Source organism: Barbus barbus (genome assembly GCF_936440315.1).
Source record: "Barbus barbus genome assembly, chromosome: 2".
Classification (NCBI taxonomy): domain Eukaryota; kingdom Metazoa; phylum Chordata; class Actinopteri; order Cypriniformes; family Cyprinidae; genus Barbus; species Barbus barbus.
Genome location: NC_136730.1, coordinates 43807571 through 43829104, shown reverse-complemented (window position 1 = coordinate 43829104; position 21534 = coordinate 43807571). Strand labels below are relative to the sequence as shown.

General features: G+C 35.1%; 1 protein-coding gene across 1 annotated transcript in view; it reads left to right on the top strand.

The window, feature by feature from the left end:
- Positions 1-3573: 3573 nt before the first annotated feature.
- LOC306884317 (RAS guanyl-releasing protein 2-like) overlaps positions 3574-21534 on the top strand; it is a 38551-nt gene continuing 20590 nt past the window's right edge. Inside the window, exons 1-5 of the mRNA XM_079440066.1 lie at positions 3574-3888; positions 19573-19728; positions 20432-20534; positions 20930-20983; positions 21071-21202. Coding sequence (XP_079296192.1) covers positions 19659-19728; positions 20432-20534; positions 20930-20983; positions 21071-21202 — 359 coding nt within the window. The 5' untranslated portion in view covers positions 3574-3888; positions 19573-19658. The remainder of the gene's footprint in view (positions 3889-19572; positions 19729-20431; positions 20535-20929; positions 20984-21070; positions 21203-21534) is intronic.

The following is a 21534-nucleotide window of genomic DNA, read 5'->3' as shown; positions in this document are numbered from 1 at the left end:
TGTGAGCCTGTTGCTCCACCAATGAGCAGCAAGAGTGCATTGACAAATATCTTCTGACTTGGTTTGCTATGCAAGCTACAGAAGCTGTTTTAATAACTTCCATAAGTTAATACTCATTTTTTATAAGTAACTAGTTGCATACAATATGTTGTGTAAGACAAATGTAAGAACCCTGTATTGTCAAGCCGTGCTAATAGCACAGCACTAATCACAAGCCTCAAAAAAAATAAAATAAAGGGTTAGCAAAATTGTCATGAATCAGGTTTGTGGCCTTCCGTCCGACTGCCACAAGAGGTCGCCTCTCCATCACATTGACTCTCACACCTCTCACACAGACTGTAGTCTCAGACTCGGATGTCACCCCACGTACCGTTAGATAAACATCTGATGCATTTGGCACACTTTTCTGGAAACACTTCAGGAATGTCAAAGTCGTCATCTGATTGGTTGAGTTAAACCGGATTTCCGGGAGACGCGAGTGTCACGTTTATTTTCGGTCCGCCCGGAAACAAAGATGCCGTGGCACCAAACCCTCTCATGAAAGAAGAAAGCCGTCGTGTTTACAACTGTGATGATGAACGCTTATCAGGGTCAATAAACGCTAGATTTGGAAACGTATGTGAAATATTTAATGTTCAAGGCATACAATCTTTGAAATACATCTGAGAGTTTTGTTATTATGGCAACATTTCCCCGAAACGTGACGCTAAACGAAACAAACTGTGATTGGTTGTTTGACATGTCGGTCAAACGTCCTCATGGGCGGGCCTTGGCCAATGAAAGCGGCCATCTACTCCAGACCTTCAGCCGTCAGTCTGAGGTCCGGCCGCGAGACTACACAGACTGTTACATGTCACTCCGCACTACAGTTCCCATCATCCATTGCACTGATTACTGATTACACATACACAGCTGAATCCAATCAGACATGCTTTATAAGCCTTGGGCTTCCTCTTTCAGATCGCCGAGTATTGTTCAGCTGTTATCACTGTGATAGCTGAGAGCCTGTCTTAGTTTTCTTAGTCAAAGTCATAGCTTTGTCATAGTCTTGCCTGTTATTTTCCCCATGTTTTGATTCTGGCCTGTGTTATCTTGGATCTACCCTTTGTCTTGCTGTTTCGGACTCTGTTTGCCCCTGCCTGGACTATTGCTATGTACCTGGATTATCTCTCTTTGCCTTGCCCTGTTGGATATTGTTCACCAATCGAAGACCTCTGCTTGCTCTAGGATTGCTCTTGTCTGACCTCTTCTATGTCTGTTTGCTGTGAACTGACCACGCCTGTTTTTGACCATGAGAATTAATAAAGCTCTGCAGATGGATCCGCATGTTCCCTCTGATCCTCCCGTAACAAATATTAAAATTAATAATTTTCGAAACTCATAAATTTAGAAAACGTAACATTTGAGAAAAAAGGGCTATTATCAATTATGAAGTAACTGGGGGGGGAAAGCCTAATTAAATCTTATATGATTTTATTTGACTTTTTTATTGCAACTAAACTAAAAACACAGCTAAAAGCATGACATCGATCTGATGTTTGCTGACTTCTTGTAGCTGCATACACAGGTTGCCATCAAAACTCATTCACCTCTCAGCAATTAGATCCTTCAAAACAAATTATACACTGCATTAGTCCTTTTTGTGCTTTTTCTGCTATAGGCATACTTTAAGATGATGGACCAAGTAAGAGACAAGATTGAGCAGGTCTTTCTTGCATTAGAGGGTTTAACAGCAGAGCGTGCTGAGGCATTTTTGTGCTTAAAAACCCCACTAAAGTGTTAGATCAGATTGTTCTTAAAAGTGTATGCAGCTAATTTGGTTTTGTCTGCTGTCCACAAATTGTTTAATCTGCATTACGCTTTTATCAATATATTGTTATGTCAATGGTTCTGACTTTCACATAAGACCATATTTTGAAGAATGTTTTTATCTATTTTTGTGTATATAGTGAACATCAATGGGACCCAGAACTTTCAAGCCCCAAAAAGGCAATAAAGGTTGCATGACATTAATCAATAAGATCATCCATTTCACTTTGAAATGTAAGCCTTTTTTGTCTTTCTAAACTCATCCAGTGACTTCAAGAAAGCAGATGCACTGTTGAAATTATTATTATTTTTTACATAGAAGCCGTGCATGTAGACTTTCTACACTTTTATATTTTTTTCTCAGTTTGGAAGTGATATTTCAGTACAATGTTAATTGATTAAAATAGTACATATTAAAATAATCAAGAAAAATAAACAAAAATATATAAATAATCATGTTACAGTAAAAATGTCAATAAACTATAAAACTAGCATTTAAAGGGACATTACCATATTTTTTACCATATTTAAATATTTTAGATTATTCTTATTTTATTGATTTTAATATACGTTTTATTGCATTATTTTAGTATAATTTGATTTACCTTATTGTTGGTGTTTTATGGACAGGTACACAGCAGTCAAAAGTTTTTGAACAGTAAGATTTTTAATGTTTTTTTTTTAAAGAAGGCTCTGCTCACCAAGCCTGCATTTATCTGATCCAAAATACAGCAAAAGCAGTGATATTTTGAAATATTTTTACTATTTAAAATAACTGCTTTCTATTTGAATATATATTTTTTAAATGTAATTTATTCCTGTGATCAAAGCATCATTACTGCATTTTTTGTGTCACATGATCCTTCAGAAATCATTATAATATACTGATTTACTGCTCAATAAACATTTCTGATTATTATTATTATGTTTTATCGATATTTAAAACAGTTGTGTACATTTTTTCATTATTTTATTAATAGAAAAATCCAAAGATCAGCATTTATCTGAAATAAAAAGCTTTTGTAACATTATACACTATACCATTCAGAAGCTTGGTGTTAGTATATATATATTTGATGCTTTAAATTGATAAAAAGTGATGAAAATGACATTTAAAATGTTACAAAAGATTTCTTTTTCAGATAAATGCTGTTCTTCTGACCTTTGTATTGTTCAAAGAAACCTGAAAAAAATAATTATACTCAGCTGTTTTCAACATAATAATAATAATAAATGTTTTTTAGCAGAATCAAAATCAGAATGTTAGCATCATGTGACTGGAGTAACATTCAGCTTTGAAATCAGGAATAAATTACATTTTTTAAATATATTCAAATAGAACACAGTTATTTTAAATAGGCCTAGTAAAAATATTTGACTTTATTGTTTTTGCTGTACTTTGGATCAAATAAATACAGGCTTGGTTAGCAGAAGGAGACATTAAAAATCTTACTGTTCAAATGTATACAGCTGCTTTTTGTTTTGTACTACTGTTCCACAAAATAAAACTCAATAAACAGTTGTAAAAAAAAAAAAAAAAAAATCTTACTGTTTAAAAATATTTGACTGGTAGAGTAAATATGTCATCTTGAAGCACACGATATTTTTACGGTTAATTTCGGGCAACCACAGCTGTAAAGAGCATAAAGAGAGAACAATCATTTGGACTACTCCATCACCCCTCAATCATTCTTCATCGCTGTGAGACAGACCTTCGACAGGAGAGGGCGAGATTTCATCAGAAACAGTCAACAGGTGAGAGTCAGTCCAAACTCGAAGTGTGCTGCGGGTCGCCGCCTTTATGCGGAGCATGTCGATCTCGCCCTCTCCTGCGACTAATGCACCGCCTTCAGCTCCAGAATCAGGAGAGAGATTGCTTCACACGCCTTTCTCCAGCCCTGGGGGATCGAAGAGGAAGACACTTGTTGTGGCACAGCGTGATGAAGAAGAGCAGTACGCCGTTAGTGTTCATCACAGTGAAAACATCCACACGCATGATGCTTTACTGAGCGCTGTAACTTTCAAAGACGCGAGCAGATGTGGACAGATGTGCTGCTGATCCAGATCTGAATCATCAAGGTGAGCGAGCACTGGCAGTCTGATTGGTTTTTGGGGGTCTGAACTCATTTCTGTTATTGCGCATTATGCAAAATTATATACATAAGCACAGAGCCTTGCAGAAGCGCGTTTATCTCAGAGAGAAAGAGAGAGAGAGAGGCTCTTCTCACGCTATGAGGTTATTTTAGTTACATACTGACACTTCTGTTAGTGAGTGCTTTTTCTGTAAGCTCGCCTCTTCTTTACACCCAGCCTGGTGCGATGCTGACAAATCGCTTTTGAAAGCTTCTCTAAGCTGTTTTGATCTTAAAGGAATGCTCACCCTCCCAAAAATCCAGTCATCATTTACTCACCTTCATTATTATTTCAAACAAGTATGCTTTTGTTCTTCTATGGAACATCTTCTTTCGTACAACGAAAGTCAATGGTGTCCAAAACATCTTTTTCTTTCTGCAGAAGAAATAAATCCACACAGGTTTGTAAAGGTGGATAAATGATGATAAAAAGTTTTTTATTTTATGTGAACTAACAATTTAAGCATTAACCATACATTTATTTAGCCTATGTTTAGCTACTATTAAACGTAGTGTGGTATTGTACTGTATTGTTAGTGTGGATTACACAGTGTCTGTCCATCAGGGGGTTGATATACAGTAGATCAATGATGACTCTGAAAGAAAACTCGCCGGGAGTGTGCTGTTGCCATTCATGCACATCTGATTGACAGATAAGCCTCACACTCTTATTTTAGCGTTGTGGGTATTTCAGCAGTTTGCTGCATACATTCAGTTTAACAGCTTGAAGTTAAAGAGGTCAAATGTTATCATTCTGTAAATGCTTGTCTTTGAATGAGCAAGGTATTTACTCCAACTAGTCAGGTGATATCGACCAAAATTACAGATTAAATCAGTCAAAGCTATAGAAATGTATCACCATATTTATTTACAAGTAAAACCCCAGCCCCATAATTCACACCTTGTTTATGACCTCAAAACACTGTTACCATTGTACATGATTTGTAAACTAATGGACTGTGATGTTTGTGTCACATAACCAGCTCCATATGTCTAGGTTTTCTGGTGTAGTAAACTTGCTTGGTAGCACACCCGGTACAGTGTTGCACATGATCCCGCAAAACATGAGTCACAATAAAAATGTCAGTGACTTGTAGAAGCAAGCTGGAATGGCATGTTTGCTTGAGCAAATATCTATCTCAGGCTTGCTCTTGTTAACACTATTGTCAGGTTTATGGCAGGTTTAGGTACACTCTTAAAAATAAACATGCTTAAAAGGTTCTTCGTAGCGATGCTACACAGCAAAATCCCCAGAGTTAAATCAACTCTGCTCAGAGTACATATTGTCCCAATCTACAGAGTGTTAAAGTAACACTGAAGCAGAGTTAAAGTTGATGGGATAATTAAGCGATTCATTAAGTGATGAGTGAGCATTAGAAAAGAAAACCCGTTGTTAACAATGTTGAAGATGAACAACTACTGCTCTGGCTTTTAGACATGAAAACTTATCTCATAATCCTCAACAGTGGTAACTCTGCTTCAGTGTTACTTTAACACTCTGTAGATTGGGACAATATGTACTCTGAGCAGAGTTGATTTAACTCTGGGGATTTTGCTGTGTATAGAAGAACAATTTTTGGTTCCACAAAGAACCATTGAGTCAAAGGTTCTTTAAAAAAAACCTTTTTATAATCTGAAAAAAACCTTCTTTTGCCACAAAGAACCTTTTGTGAAACAAAAAGGTTCTTCAGATGTTTATGGAACCATTCAGACAAAAAAAGGTTCTTCTATGGCATCGTGAAGTACCTTTATTTTTAAAAGTTATTATTAAAAAAAAAATGATAGAGCGTTAACTGTTTAATGGCATTCACTGGTGATTTCATTTCTGAACTGCCACAATATGTAGAACAACCAGTATGATAAAACGTTGCTATATTCACGTTAATCTGTTTTGGATAAAACTGAATGCGCTTTTGGTGCCACCCAATAGATATTTCACTTTGAACGTGTCCTGAGACATGCAAGAAGCAATTAGGAAGCAATCATTTTGACGACATGTCGACACAGGCACACTTTTCCAATAAGCCTGAGCTGTCAGTGATAACTAAAGCAGCCTCACTGGCAGCCTGATGAGTTATTAGCTCTAAACAGAGCAATAAACACGGATTATTTAGCTGCAGAGAAATAAAATACTGACCTGGGGAAAATCAATCCGACAGCCTAGACACGGAGAAGCAAATAGATCAAGAGACAGTGGGAGAAAATGAAGTTCACTAATAAAGACATTAAAGGAATGGTTTTGCAACAAAAGGATTTTCTTGGGCATGGAATATGAATGACCTGCTATTGAGAAACACGCACATATTTATTTGTCTCTGTCAGACTACAGTAAGAGTCAGGCACAAAGACAGCAGCATATTGGAGGTGAAAGCTGGATTAAGCTCAAGATTCAAAAAAGCAATGCCGCAGAGCTTTTTTTAGAAGAAAGATATGCAGAGAGGAGGATTTCAAGACGTGACTCATCAGGAAGACTGATGAAATCGTGTTATGTTTCACAAGAGAAAGTTGTCTGCGAATTTCCAGTCTGTCAGGGTCACTCTTTTTTATTGGTTCAAGGCAGTGTGGGTCAGCTGCGATTCTAGCACAATTAAGGCAGTGTCTCACTAGACGACATGAAACGACTTGATGTGGGTGTTTCACCTGCAGACTGTTTTTGATCAAACCTCGTCCTCTTCTGTCAGGGGTCTGTCACATTCCCTTCATTACGAGTGGACAATTTCCACAACACACATATATATATATATATATATATATATATATATATATATATATATATATACACATACCCACTGGTTTGCAATGCAAATAGTTTTACTGTTTACTGCACTTTTTTTTTTTTGCAAAAAAAGTTTTACTTTAACACACTTTTAAAAAAAGTTATATTTATAGAAATGGACTTTAAAATAATATATACTTAAGTGCAAATGCAATGTAATGTTTTCAGATGCTTAACTGCATATTAATTGGGATTAAATTAAAATGTATTATAGTTTAAATTTATAGTAAATGCAATTAGTTGAACGTCAGAGTGATTTTTTGACTTGCATATGACTTTACTTATTTTTAATAAGTAATTTCATAATTACTTCTATTGTCTTTGAAATATGGTTAAAGTAGTGCCGAATGTACTGACAAGGATTTATGATAATTACACATTTGTAAATATGAAGTTGCAGTTTAGTATATGTAAAATACAATTTACTGTAGATGCAATATTGATTATAAAATGGTTAGGTCCAGTCCTTGATTCTGATTGGTCAGCAGCTGTGTTTTATTCACGGTAAAGCACAGCTATGACCGCTTCAACCAATAGTTTTGTGTATCTCTGCGCAACACCCTTACCAACATAACCAATCAATATAGTGTCAAAACTGCTCCATGTATTATGTTTTTCAGAAAAATAAGTCAAAATAAGTGTAGTTATTTAAAGCACAGCATTATTAAAAATTACACCGTTATTTAAAAGTGTACTTAAGTGTGTTAAGAAACATGAAAGTGTCTTTCTTTAAGTACATTTAAGTGACCTTTTTTCATTAATATTATATTGGCTGCAGCTAACGATTATTTTTATTGTCGACTAATCTATCGATTATTTTTTATTTATTTATTTTTTCGATTAGTCACCTAATCTATCGATTATTTTTTCGTTTAGCCAACTAATCTAACGATTATTATTATTATTTTCCCCGATTAGTCAACTAATCTAACGATTATTATCCCCCCCCCCCCCCCCCCCTCCCCCCCTCACCCCCGATTAGTCACCTAATCTATCGATTATTTTTCCGATTAGTCAACTAAATCTGTCGATTATTTTTCGATTAATCTATTTATTACTTTCTTATCAGTTGATGAATTCTTTAATTAAACTATCAATAAATAATAACAGTAACTATTAATCTATTAAACTTAATATTTTATTTAAACGTTTTCTCATAATTAATACTTTACAAAAATAAATAATAATAACAACAACAAAAAAGAAAGAAAATAATAACAATAAATAAAGAAAAATATTAACAAGAAAAGACATGACATCGACGAATCGCTGCAGCCCTAAGTACAGTCTTTAGAAAAAAAAATACTTGTACTCTATTGTAATAAATAATTGTACTGAAAAACACTACAAGTGCACATTCAGTACAATTAAGCACACTTCTTGTTCACAATGGCACCTGTAGTGCATATAATGAATCAGATTTCTCGCACATTCACAAGAAATAGCTTACTTTTGCATTCATAAGGTCTATAAGATTTTGGTCATATCGCCCACCTCTAAATATTTCTACATAACATTTATACTGCTAGAAAGTCATTCTGCAATTCTTCAATTCTTGTTTGCATTAAATAGATTCAAAAGCGTTGGATACAAGCAGGACAACAGCTTGGTAACCTCATGAGGACAACATGACTGCTGCATGAAGTGAAAATATGCAATCTAAATTTTGCTTTCTGTTCTGAAGCGTCTGTTATGGGGATCACCTTTTGTAAGACCGTGCTCAGGAAATTAGGTCTACACGGAGACGCATTTATGCAAACTCTTACACACATTTACACACATGCACACGGATGTTTGCATGCATGAAACATACACACAGATGTACCACAGTATTAGGAAATAACTGATGCAGTACCAGTATGCATGCTGTTACAGAACTCCTCATGCATATCACTCGCAGACACACGGACATGCAAATATATCTCTCAGCATGTCTAATCTCAACAATATAAGGCTGTACAGAGTACTGTCTGACTCTGAGCCTGGGCCTCTGACATAAACGTTGTAAAAACACAGGAAACACAATATGACCCTTTCTACTGTCAGTTCGGGTAAACAGGAAGTCCATGAATTTAAGAAAGTGTACTGTGTGAACTTTTTAGGGATGTCTTCCCTTAATTTCTACTAGGACAAGAGTGAGAGATGTGCGTATGAGCAGCACACAAAGAGTGTATCTCTCTGTGTGAGTTTTGGATGAGAGCAAGTTTTGGTAATTTGCATTTCTGGTTTAATAAAGCTGCACTGTGTTGCTGCTGAAAGACAGAAGCTGGACAGAGAGAAAAACAAGTCTTCCTGTCTGCTCGTTCAGTTTACCAGAATTTTACAGTAACCTCAGTGAAGCGGCAAGTACGAGCAGAAGATCTGACTCTCGGTTTCAGTTTTAGTGTGGTTTGTTGGCATGACTTTACTAAAAACTGCACTTGTTCTGCCCGAGTGACCGTTTTTAGCACAGCTGTGTGCAGTGACAAATGACAAAATATCAGAAGTGTGAATAAACAAGTAATATTAGCACATGAAATGTATCTCTTTTTCTCATTTATTCTTTGTGAAATACTCACATAAACAGTAACTTCCGCCATTTGTTAAGCTGTCAAACTGCTCCATTCTCAGCACAACAGGAAGCATCTGCACTGAGATAGAACAACCAACGGAGAACATTCCCTCTTTCTTTCCTTATCTCCCCTTTCAAACACACACACACACACAAAGGGCCACAAGTTTCATAGAGGGCCTTAAACAATGTCACATGTGACCACGTGTGGCCAAAGTGTATTTCAGTATATTATACATACAACAGATATATATATATATATATATATACAAGCCCATAAAGTGAAGCTGCAACATACACTGGAAACGGACGATAAAAATCTGCTTGACATTTTATTTACAGAGCCACAAGCGAAAGCACAACTTCGGGGATAAGCAAAGGCCGAAACAACAAACAAAGTCACAAATTAAACAATTAATTCAAAACAAAAAAGAAATAAGTAGGGGAGAGCGGGGTATGTTGTCACACTTTTCACACTGTCTAACATTTACTGAGCACCATACATCACAATGGTATACATGTCATACCAAATGAAAGAAGGAAGTCTTGGGCACATATGTTGTATTCATTACATTTTCATATCTTATCTCATTACGGAGTTGTAGACTGTTGAATAGAGAATGTGCACAATTTGCCCCATCGGCGGGTAAGTTGTCACACTAGATGATCTAAAAATAAGAACACAATTACTTAATTGTGAATATAGATTTTAATTTTTAAATTAAAACCAGAACTGGAAATATAAACAATCATGCCTAGAGAATTTGGAAAAACAATTATTTCAATCCAAACAATACACATTTCAGTCAAAACACATTAAGTGGCAAGACCACTTTACTTTGAACTTTAAACTTTTTTTAAAAAAAATTTTGTGTGAAAATTTTTTTTTGCATGTTTGTCACACTTTAATGTTTCAGATCAAACAAATTTAAATATTAATCAAAGATAACACAAGTAAACACGACATGCAGTTTTTGAATTAAGTTTTTTATTATGAAGGGAAAACAAAATCCAAACTCACATGGCCCTGTGTGAAAAAGTGTTTGCCCCCTAAACCTAATAACTGGTTGGGCCACCCTTAGCAGCAACAACTGCAATCAAGCGTTTGCGATAACTTGCAATGAGTCTGTTACAGCGCTGTGGAGGAATTATGGCCACTCATCTTGGCAGAATTGTTGTAATTCAGCCACATTGGAGGGTTTTCGAGCATGAACCGCCTTTTTAAGGTCATGCCACAGCATCTCAATAGGATTCAGGTCAGGACTTTGACTAGGCCACTCCAAAGTCTTCATTTTGTTTTTCTTCAGCCATTCAGAGGTGGATTTGCTGGTGTGTTTTGGATCATTGTCCTGCTGCAGAACCCAAGTTCGCTTCAGCTTGAGGTAACGAACAGATGGCCAGACATTGTCCTTCAGGATTTTTGGTAGACAGCTGAATTCATGGTTCATTTATTACAGCAAGTCTTCAGGTCCTGAAGCAGCAAAACAGCCCCAGACCATCACACTACCACCACCATATTTTACTGTTGGTATGATGTTCTTTTTCTCAAATGCTGCGTTACTTTTACGCCAGATGTAATGGGACACACACCTTCCAAAAAGTTCAACTTTTGTCTCGTCAGTCCACAGAGTATTTTCCCAAAAGTCTTGGGCATCATCAAGATGTTTTCTGCCAAAACTGAGACGAGCCTTTATGTTCTTTTTGCTCAGCAGCGGTTTTCGTCTTGGAGCTCTGCCATGCAGGCCATTTTTGCCCAGTCTCTCTCTTATGGTGGAGTCATGAACACTGACCTTAACTAAGGCAAGTGAGGCCTGCAGTTCTTTAGATGTTGTTGTGGGGTCTTTTGTGACCTCTTGGATGAGTCGTCGCTGTGCTCTTGGGGTAATTTTGGTCAGCCGGCCACTCCTGAGAAGGTTCACCACTGTTCCATGTTTTCGCCATTTGTGGCTAATGGCTCTCACTGTGGTTTGCTGGGCAACCCAAAGAAACAAATAAATTACTTCCCTTAATTTTTTTTTACTTTTTAGAATTTTTGGCCAAATGAAAGTGACCAAAAAGACAGATAGCTATAATAATAATAACTTTATTGGCAAAACACAGCAAAAAGAAACAATGCAACTCAAAATACACACTAGAACAATTGTGTATAAAAACAGCAAAAAAATTTTTTTTCAAAAATAATAGTATTAATAGGATAGAAGAAAAAGTATTTTCTTGTAAAACACTCTAATAATCTTTGTTCTTTTTACAACTTTGAAAAACATTTTTTACAGTGCAGTAAAAACTCTCCTGAAGATACTGGTAATAATAATAGATACTGGTTCACAATTATTTCCATTATTCACCATCTCTATCTCCACTACATCACAGGCTTTATGTTTTTATTTCAATGTCAAGAGTTTTTTATTGCAATGAGCAATTCATGTAATTCTCTCTGCGAAGCGGCTTTGCTGCGTGATTATCTTCCCACGTAAAGCCTGTGTTCTTACATCGCTTGAAAACAGCAAAAATGGAGATAATTCTCGTAAGGGTCAAGAACACTTTTGGCTCAGTAGACCACTTTTTACCAAGTTACATCTTCTGCGCTGCAAGAATCCACCCGCATACCAGCTGTCTCTGTCCAAACTAACACACGCTCGGACCAACTCTACAGCTAATGAAAGACTCCAGTGCAATTATCAATAATAAGCTCTTAATTAATAACATCTGCTGATCCCATTATTAAAGGGTATATGCATCATTATTATTATATTCAAATTAATATTAAATATTTTTTTTTTCAAACACACTCACACAAACATGCACAAGCGAAATCTAATCTAAACTGGCAGGTTGTGCCTGTAAAAAGACTACAGAGAGTGAGAGAGAATAAATACACCTGCACATCCACATGAACAGCCTGCCACATCACAAAAAAGCCGTTTTCTGCAACATAATGGTCTCCGCTGTGGTTCAAAACAGCCGCAAACATTTTCGCTTACAGTTGCAGTTACTTTTGTTCAAGAGTTTGAAACAATGATAATATGGAAAGGAAACGTCTAACTGTAATGAAGCATGAAATCAGGTACTGAAAGACTGACAGTTTGGAAATGCACTAGCATTGAACTGTATAGTGCACACATGTCTATGTATTATTCTTGACATGTAAGCCCATCAGTTTAGCTCTCGTGACTAGTTTATTTTACAATAATCATTTTTAAACCTATAGCATTAATATTTGCATTGATTAGTAATTGAGAATGATGCATCATATTCTTTTATTACCATTTCAGATTTATAACATATAAAAACAAAAATGTCCAAATGGAGGTACAAAGTGGGTGACGGTGCATATTAAAATTATAGCTGTGCTGGATTAGTTTGAGATAAATACACACACATGAGTAGAGGAAGATACCGTTTTGTGGTGGAATGAAAAAGTCATGTGGTGCAACCAACATGAAGGAAAATATAGCAGCTATAGCAGCTATCATGTGGCCAAGCATAGAAATGGCCATATCTGAACCTCAGGAAATAACCAAATGATATCCATTGCTTAACCGCAGTGAGTGAGCCCAAGTATAGGGTCTGTTTTTTTAATCAGTATGATAAAATGGATCAAGGTATTGCAGACCACTACAGTTAGGCTAAAGAACAACAGTACTTTGTTTTTTGTGCTTTTATTATTATTATTTAACGCAGATGGATAGTTCAGTATAATTGCATTACTTACTAATGCTACACAGCTAACCTGCTGATTTTATTCTGCAAGAGATGACAAACAGAAACTGGACCAATCAGCTGTGAGCAAAGACATCACTGATGCAATACAATTATCACCCATGTATGTCTTTGTTACGGTCCCTGGTATAAGTGTCTAGATGTCAAGAGGGACACATAACATAATAGCAGCTAGAGTTTTCCAATTATTTATTTAAACACAAATTACTAACAAAAGTAACCAAAAATAAGAGACGGGGAGCCCAGCAACAAAGGAAAGAATAACTAAACTAACAGAAACATGCTGGGACTCCCAGCTCCAAACTAAAATTACAAGCAAAGAAAAAGTACGTGGTGATGTGGCTGTGGAGAAAACTGTGGCTGGTTGAGAGAGAACTTCCACTTTATAGCCTCTTCTCTCCAGCTCAACCAATAAGAAACTAGAGAAGACGAAACAAAAGATAAAACAATAAGCACTAATGTTTATTGGAGGACTCTGGGTCGGGGCGTATGCGAGGCGCGTGTAACAGACTTGCTCTGGAAAGAATTCTAGATATTGCTTTGAAAGTTACAAAATTATATGCAATTATTGATGCTGAGAACATCAGCAAAAATACTGTTTGCAGAGTTGTTCTTAATGTGGTTCTCTTGTGCACCATTGCCATTTTTAAAGCATATGGCGATCTAGTGAACTCTACAAATCTAGTCATCTTGGTCAGTCTTCAAAGTCTTGAAAAATGAAAATTTGCTGAAAATGCACTCCCCCTCTGGTCATCCAAGATGTAGATGAGTTTGTTTATTCATGAAAAGAGATTTGGAGAAATGTACAGGATCCACTGGTGAGCAAGTGATGCGATGCTACATTTCTCCAAATCTGATGAAGAAACAAACTCATCTACATCTTGGATGGCCCGAGGGTGAGCACATTTTAAATTTTTGGTGAACTGTTCCTTTAATGCGTTATACATGATGACCAAATGTATCTTGAAAAATTGTATGTAGCTTTCAAATGAAATACAAAAAACACAAAATTAAATAAAATGTGTAAAAATACATAAATACAAAAATAAAATACACAAATTTGACAATCTTCAGCAAATAAATGAATTACGTAGACTCTTTCAAATGATTGGCTGCTCACACTTTTATGCACAAGCACTGCAGTGTTAATCATAAACCTTGGGTTTATAGCAAATGCCTATTTAAAATCAGCTAAATCAGAGTTTGGAGTCATGAATTTGTTGTGACAGATGCCATTCCTCTAAATAGCATATTGTGTCTCTCACTTCTCATTCTCCCCGTTTCTTTTTCCACTGCACACTGTAAAAAAAAGTCCTTAAAATTTACAGTAAAAAAACTGGCAGCTGTGGTTGCCGGAATTCTACCGTAAAAAATACGGTAACAACATTTTAGGTTTTATGGTTTTAACTTAAATTTACAGTTAAATACCGTAATTTCATTAAGTGATATAATGTCAATATACACTGTAAAAAATGACCGTGAATTTAACGGTAAAAAAATGCTACAGGAAAAAACTGTTAAATGGTTAACGGTAAGTTCCTGTAAAATATACAGGGAAAAACCCAGAATTTCAAATTGTTTGAATTTGATGATTTCTTTGAAGTAACTATGTTTCTTCTTAGTTTTTTCTTATCAGTTATGTTTATTAGGGTTGTATGTCAAATCTAATGTTGTTAAATTAATGTTTATTGCATGTTTCAGTTGAATGAGTCTCACCATGATGGTGTTTAGTGTTTGTGTGAATGACACTGTGCACCTTCTATATATGTTATTATTTAAAAGCTGCTTGTGATGGGCTTTGGTTCATCGTGTGACTTTACCATCACCACCTGCATTTGGTGGTTATCAGTGCATTTCAAAGGTACAAAACAGATTTCAGTACTTCAATAGGTTGGTATAAGACCATGTTCTAACTTTGACAGCGATGAAAACATCCAGTAATGAGAGTGAGATAAATAGTTCAGTAACCGATAATATTACACGCTCATGTGTGTCTGAATGAAATCTTCTGTGTGAATGATATTATTTCCTCCTCTAATGAGTGCTGTGTGTCTGATTAGATCTATATTTTACAGAGTCATAAGAGAAAGATAGAGAATGAATTAAACACAGATGATATGCTGAAGTTACTTTCTCTCTAGAATGAAGTCAGACTTGGGTTAGGATTATCATTCAAGCCCTGAGCTGTCAGGACACACACTCTGCAGGAGAGACTGAAATATTCAAAACACCTCTGCCATAAAACACCGGACAAACACACACACACACTTCGATTAAACCCCTGTGAGAATCAATAGTTCTGGGGTTCTGTCACCAAGCAACAGAAGCTTCAGAAAACAGCTGCTTACAGACGACAATTGCACACACACATATACACATGCAACGCTCATGTTGAGTGTTTTAATTGTATTAGAGACAAACTAGAAAAGCCCAGAAGCTGTTTTATTCAGAACTTTCTAAACTGATACATTTCTTTTAAAAAAAATGCGTTAGAAATTCCAGGTTATATTCAGCTATTCTGCTATTGATCACCAAAATCCAGGGCTGTAGAGTGTGACAATTGGCATGCATTTGCTATGAGAAATACTATATAGGAAAAACTGCATTTAATTAATTTGCATGTGAGCGATAAGCTCAATGCTTGTACTTAAAATCAGCTTAAATGGAGGTTTTTATTGGTTGTCTTGTCTGTGGTGCATTCATGTCATCGCACACCTTTGGTCCGGTTTTAAACATAAAGCCTATAAAATTACGAAAAGATACTCTTTGTTTATAAATAAAATAAAAAGCACCCCCATCACGTATAAGTGAGGATATTTAACTTTGTAACTAAATAATCAACTCATTTATGTATTTGTTTATTTATTGTTTGTTTGTAATAAATAAACAGTTTATTGCCAGTTCATAAAAAAAACATACATTTGTATTTAGACGACAAATAATTGTGAATAAAATGAAAAATACTTAAAATGTGGTTTTAAATCACATTTAAATTTAGTCATTTTATTCATGATGATTTCATATTTTTTGATGAACTTTTACACCGTTTTCAGGAAAAGTACAAATGTCATGTGCTGTAAAAAGCAACATGCTAATTATTATTATTTTTTAAAGTTTTTATATATTACTCTAGGTGAAAAGTATTTTTATAAATACTATTTGTATTAGGTGTGTTATTTTTGCAATTACGTTTTTGGGTAGTCATTCCACAGCTGTAAAATGTACAGGTTCAAAGCCTAGTTGGGCTCTGTCATTAGCTTTTGTGGGTAAGCAATGTATATCATTTTCATTTTGTATTTCCTAAGGTTGAAGTGTGGTCATTTCTCTGCTTGGCCACATAAAAGCTGCTATATTTTTCTGCATGTTGGTTGCACCACATGACTTTTTTGTTGCACCACAAAAAGGATTTTCTTCTCTTCATCTGTGTACACTTGTAGCTTATTCTGGACAAGAACCCATTTATGTTATAAATTTTAAATGGCTAGAACAGAATATGGTGCATCATTCTCAAATAGTAAACAATGTAATTTCAATGTTTTACAATAAACGACTATTGAGAGCTAAATTAATTGGTTTATGATGTCAAATGTCTTCACTATACAGTTTTTTTTTTGGTTCTATTTTCAAAACTTTTAGCAAACTGACACAAAATACTCATGTAACTATTTCACAGCAAATTGGTGGCTAATTCATATGAATTCGTACATATGAATCTTCATGCTTATGTTTTTTTTCTAAAACTCGTACCATTTTGTCACATCACATCACATCACATTGTATGAATTCCTACGAAGTCAACAGCACACACACACATATATATATATATATATATATTTTTTTTTATGATATCACTTGCTTAAACCTCAAGATTATTGCAACATGCAATGAGAACATGTGGTTTCATCAACACAATAGTATGATATTCTTTCAATGTACTGTAGTTTAACAAATCAGTTATTTCAGTAGCAAACAAAGCATGTAAACATTCTTGTTGCTGAAATACAGACACAAAAATACAGGCTACAGTTGAAAATACACTTACATTAACTCTCTTACACAACTGACAAAATCCATAATGTTTATATATGCATTTATAATTAAAGCTGATTTTTTTCAGCTCAAGGGTGAGTTACATTTGAAGGATGAAGGGCAGGCTGTGGTTTGGTGCTTGTGTAAGTGTTTCTGTTTTAGAATGTGAAAACTACATAATTGACAAAATCCATAATGTTTGTAATTGATCTATAACTATAGCTGATTTTCTCAGATCAAGGGTGAGTTTCAGTCTCATGTTGACCTTTGCCCTAAAAAACAAACAAATTAGCCTGTGTCTTGTCTGTTGCGTCACGTGATTGATATAAGGCCTGCTGGTTAACGGTTAGTCAATTAACAATAGCCTGTGAAGAATTTGCCCAAATTTGCATCCCTAGTCATCCACTCAGAACCGAAGTCAAAAGGAGTTTTTTGCAGGGTTTCTCAGGATTTGTAGACAGCAGGCCGACTGTGGTTCGCGATTCAGGCCTTGTGTCAGAACTGCTGTTAGTTTGAGTCTGAGAGAGTCTCACTGCGGCTCTTCTATTAAATCTATTATTCTCTTCTCTCTCTCTCTATGAGGGCTGTAATTGAAAGTGTCCACCCACCTTTCTGCAGCAACACACACACACGCACACATTCCACCATACAATGAGATCCTATATAAAACACGCTTCATGTAGCTTAATGGAGGCTTGTGTGTGTGTGTGGCCATGCATCATTACCCAAGATGCCTTATTTAAGGATCCACCACTGTCTACAGGATTTTCTTTGTATTTTTGGTGGTTTCTGCCAAATATAGAACTGAGCCTAAATTATTAGCCAGTCAGAGGACAGTGAGATGCCTGGTTGGACTTCATATTTTATGTTTCTCTCTATAAACTGTATTGTTTTGTGCATTTCGTTCATGTGGAATTCAAATATAATTTGTGTTTCCATATGGAGAGGTTGATCACAATGGGATCAGAGTGTGTTGCCATGGTTTCCTGTTGGCCACCTTGCTAAGACTGCATGAGCATGTGTGTGTGTGTATGTGTGTGTGTGTCTGTTCTGTCAGTACAGGAAAGCACAGTAAGGGATAAGTGTGTGTTGTGTGAAGAATAGACTGTGGTTCGATGCTTGTGTGACCTTTCTCTCTTAGGATGTGATAACTTGAGGTTTTCTGTTTGTGAGGTTTTCTGTTTGTGGTCAGTTTCTTGGCTGTCTCTCTTGATTTTTCTGTGCATGTGCGTTATGTTAAATGAGTTTATCAGTTGGCATATTTGGTACGTCTGTCATTCAGTCACTAATGTCTCAGAATGTAGAGTCATGATGTCGTCTTCAGCGAGTGGTTTGGTCAAAGACCAAACGGCAGAGCCTTTTACAAATAACACACTGTTCTGCAGCTCTTTTTATTTCATACAGATGAAAATATGAATCAAATATTTTATACCAATTAAGTTGCTCTAGATTTTCTATAAAGCCTGTCGTTAGAATTGCTCTAACACCAAAAATGTCTTTCTGTGTCAACTGTGAGGCAGAAAACATAAAATTGTGAAATACACTCTTAAAAATAAAGGTGCTTCAAAAGGTTCTTCACAGAACCATTTTTGGTTCCACAATGAATTCCACCATCTCTTCCTTACCTTTGTATAATCTGACGAACCTTCTTTTGCCACAAATAACCTTTTGTGAAGCAGAAAGTTTCTTCAGATGTTAAAGGTTCTTTATTATGATACCATTAAGACAAAAGGGTTCTTCTGTGGCATCGTGAAGCACCTTTATTTTTAAGAGCGTATGCTCTTGCGAGTTAGAGCATTATGGGTACACTTTAGCATACTTTTAAAACAGTAGCCTACTTATTATACTTAGAATATACTTAATGGAAACTGAATGTAAAGTTAAATGCATGTTAATGGCAATTAAATGGATTCAATTAGCTGAACTTTAGAGTGCTTTTTAATCCACTTCAGTAGGACTTAAGTACATCTTTATATTGTCTTTGAAATATGGTTAAAGTATTGCTGAATGTACTGAAAAGCATTTGTGGTAAACTAAAATGTACTTTAATGTCATTTCTGTTGAAACTTGAATGTTGTGTTTAAACATGTATGTTGTGCCTAATTGTAATTACACATTTATAATGATAAAGTTGCAATTGCACTTTTACACAAAAGTGAACTTTAAAAAAAAAAGTCTACATAAGGTTTAAAGAGAGAACTTTTTAATTTCTGTTTGTTAAGTGCACTTAAGTGACTTTTTTATTATTTAGAATTATTTTAATATTAATATTATCTGGAAGTAAAGTTTTTTTTAAATATTTGAAATTAAAATTTGAAGTACACTATAAAATGCACTTTTTAAAAGTACTAAAGTGTGTTAAGAAACAGTCGTGCAAGTACAAGTACTCTCTTTAAGTACACTTAAGTGGACTTTTATTTCATTAATATTATATTAACTGTAAATACATTTTTTAAAAATATACTTTTAAGTTTTGAAGTACAATTAAGGGCACTTCATTTTCACAAGGATGTTTAGTGTGTTCTTCTCCTTACAATAACAATCTCTGTTGACAGACAAAAGAGAAGAGGAAGATCACTGGAGGAGAAGAGAAAGACAGAAAGCTGTTAGCAAGTGAAGATAGAGGAAGAAAAAGAGAGATATGATGGATCCGTTACCTATGGATTCAGGGACAGTGGATGAGTTGGTGGACTTCTGCATACAATCCTTTGGTGAGTCTATAAAGGAACAGTCTTATGCATGGAACATTTAGTCTGATGAATTAGAGCAGTTGATAAGCAGAAGTTTCTGCTGCAGATCTACAGAAATGGTGAATCAGCAAACAATAAGCATGCTTTTTATGAACAAAGCTTAGCTGGTAAAGCTGGTCAAGTAAGTTGACCGAGGAAGTCACCCCAAAAGGCAAGGCAAGTTTATTTTTATAGCACATTTCATACAACAATGATAGTTCAAAGTGCTTTACATAAAAGGAATTAATATAATCATAAAAAACAATCACAGAAGCAAGGAATTAAAATTTTTAAACGATTTAAAAATTGACTTTTGATTAATTTAGTTAAGAATTTAAAATTATTATACATAAAATACAATGCTACAGTGCTACACACAAATGTGTAGGTTTATTTGATAACACTTTAGATTAAAGAACAGTATTCACTATTGCCTAGTTGCTTATTAGCATGCATATTACTAACTGTTTATCAGTACTTATATAGCACATATTAATGCCTTACTCTACGTAGCAATTATTAACCCTATCCAATACCTAAACTACTACAAAACAACTACTATCAATGAGCAGCAAATTAGGAGTTTCTTGAGTGAAAATGCTTAGTTAATAGTGAATATGTGTTCCCTAATCTGAAATGTTATCGTTTATTCTTCATTAATGTTCTGTGATGTTTGTGTTTTCAGACAGTGAAGGCACAATTAAAGACATCTCCTTTGTGAAAATGTTTCTGATGATGCATCCTTGGTACATATCTTCCACTGATCTATCCAAGAAACTGCTACTAAAGTATCCTTTACCTACAAAACCTTCCGGTTGTATTTTTCATACAATAATATTTAACCAATATTTTTCAACTTCATTAGATGGTTACTTACAACCCATGTTAGATTGACTAGAGCTAACTGTTCTGGCATAAAAAGTGCTGTACAACCTGATGTCCTTTAGGTCAGCCAAAATACTAGCATTTTCATTCTTGTTAAAGTTAATTATGTTAAGCTAAATGAAAGAATATTTGATGCAAATCTATGAAATCTGGACTATGGATTAATAACTTAAAATTCCACAAAGGTCATTTTTTCCATATTTTCTTTTTGGGTTACATGTTCTGTTGTAAGGTTTGCTGGTGTTAACATAAAACGAAAGCCTAAAATTAAATCTTTACACCCTTAACAAATATACAGGTCACAGGAAGACAGCACTGAAGATATCAGAGCCAAAATATGCCACCTCGTCAAGTAAGACATATCCTGTATCTCATTTAAACTCTCCATGGTATGTCTTATCTTCTTATAGCATTTTTTCTTTGCTCTTTTTGTATGTAGGTACTGGATTTCCGAATTTCCAGTAGAGTTTGATCTGAATCCTGCTTTGGCTGACCAAATAAAAGACCTGAGAGAGAACCTGAACACTGGCGGCAATGAAACCCAGAGTCAACTGATTGATGTAGAGAGTGTGTAAGTTTATAGACACGCACCCACACACTTATTGTCACTTTCTCACTCTGAAAAGGTTAAGCGGTTCACCAAAAATGAAAGTTCTGTCATCTATTCGCACTGCTGTTCAAAACATGTATATTTTTTACTGGCATCTAGGGTTCCATGAATAAACTTTAACATCCATGGAACCTTTCCACTGCACAAAAGTTTCTTTATACGTGTAAAAAAATGATACTCAATTTTTTTAAGTTGTGGTTGCAAACAATTTATTTGAGATACATAAAAAAAAAAAAACATGTTGAAAGTTAGTCGACTAAATTTGTTTATTTAAATGTAGCTAAAATAAACTG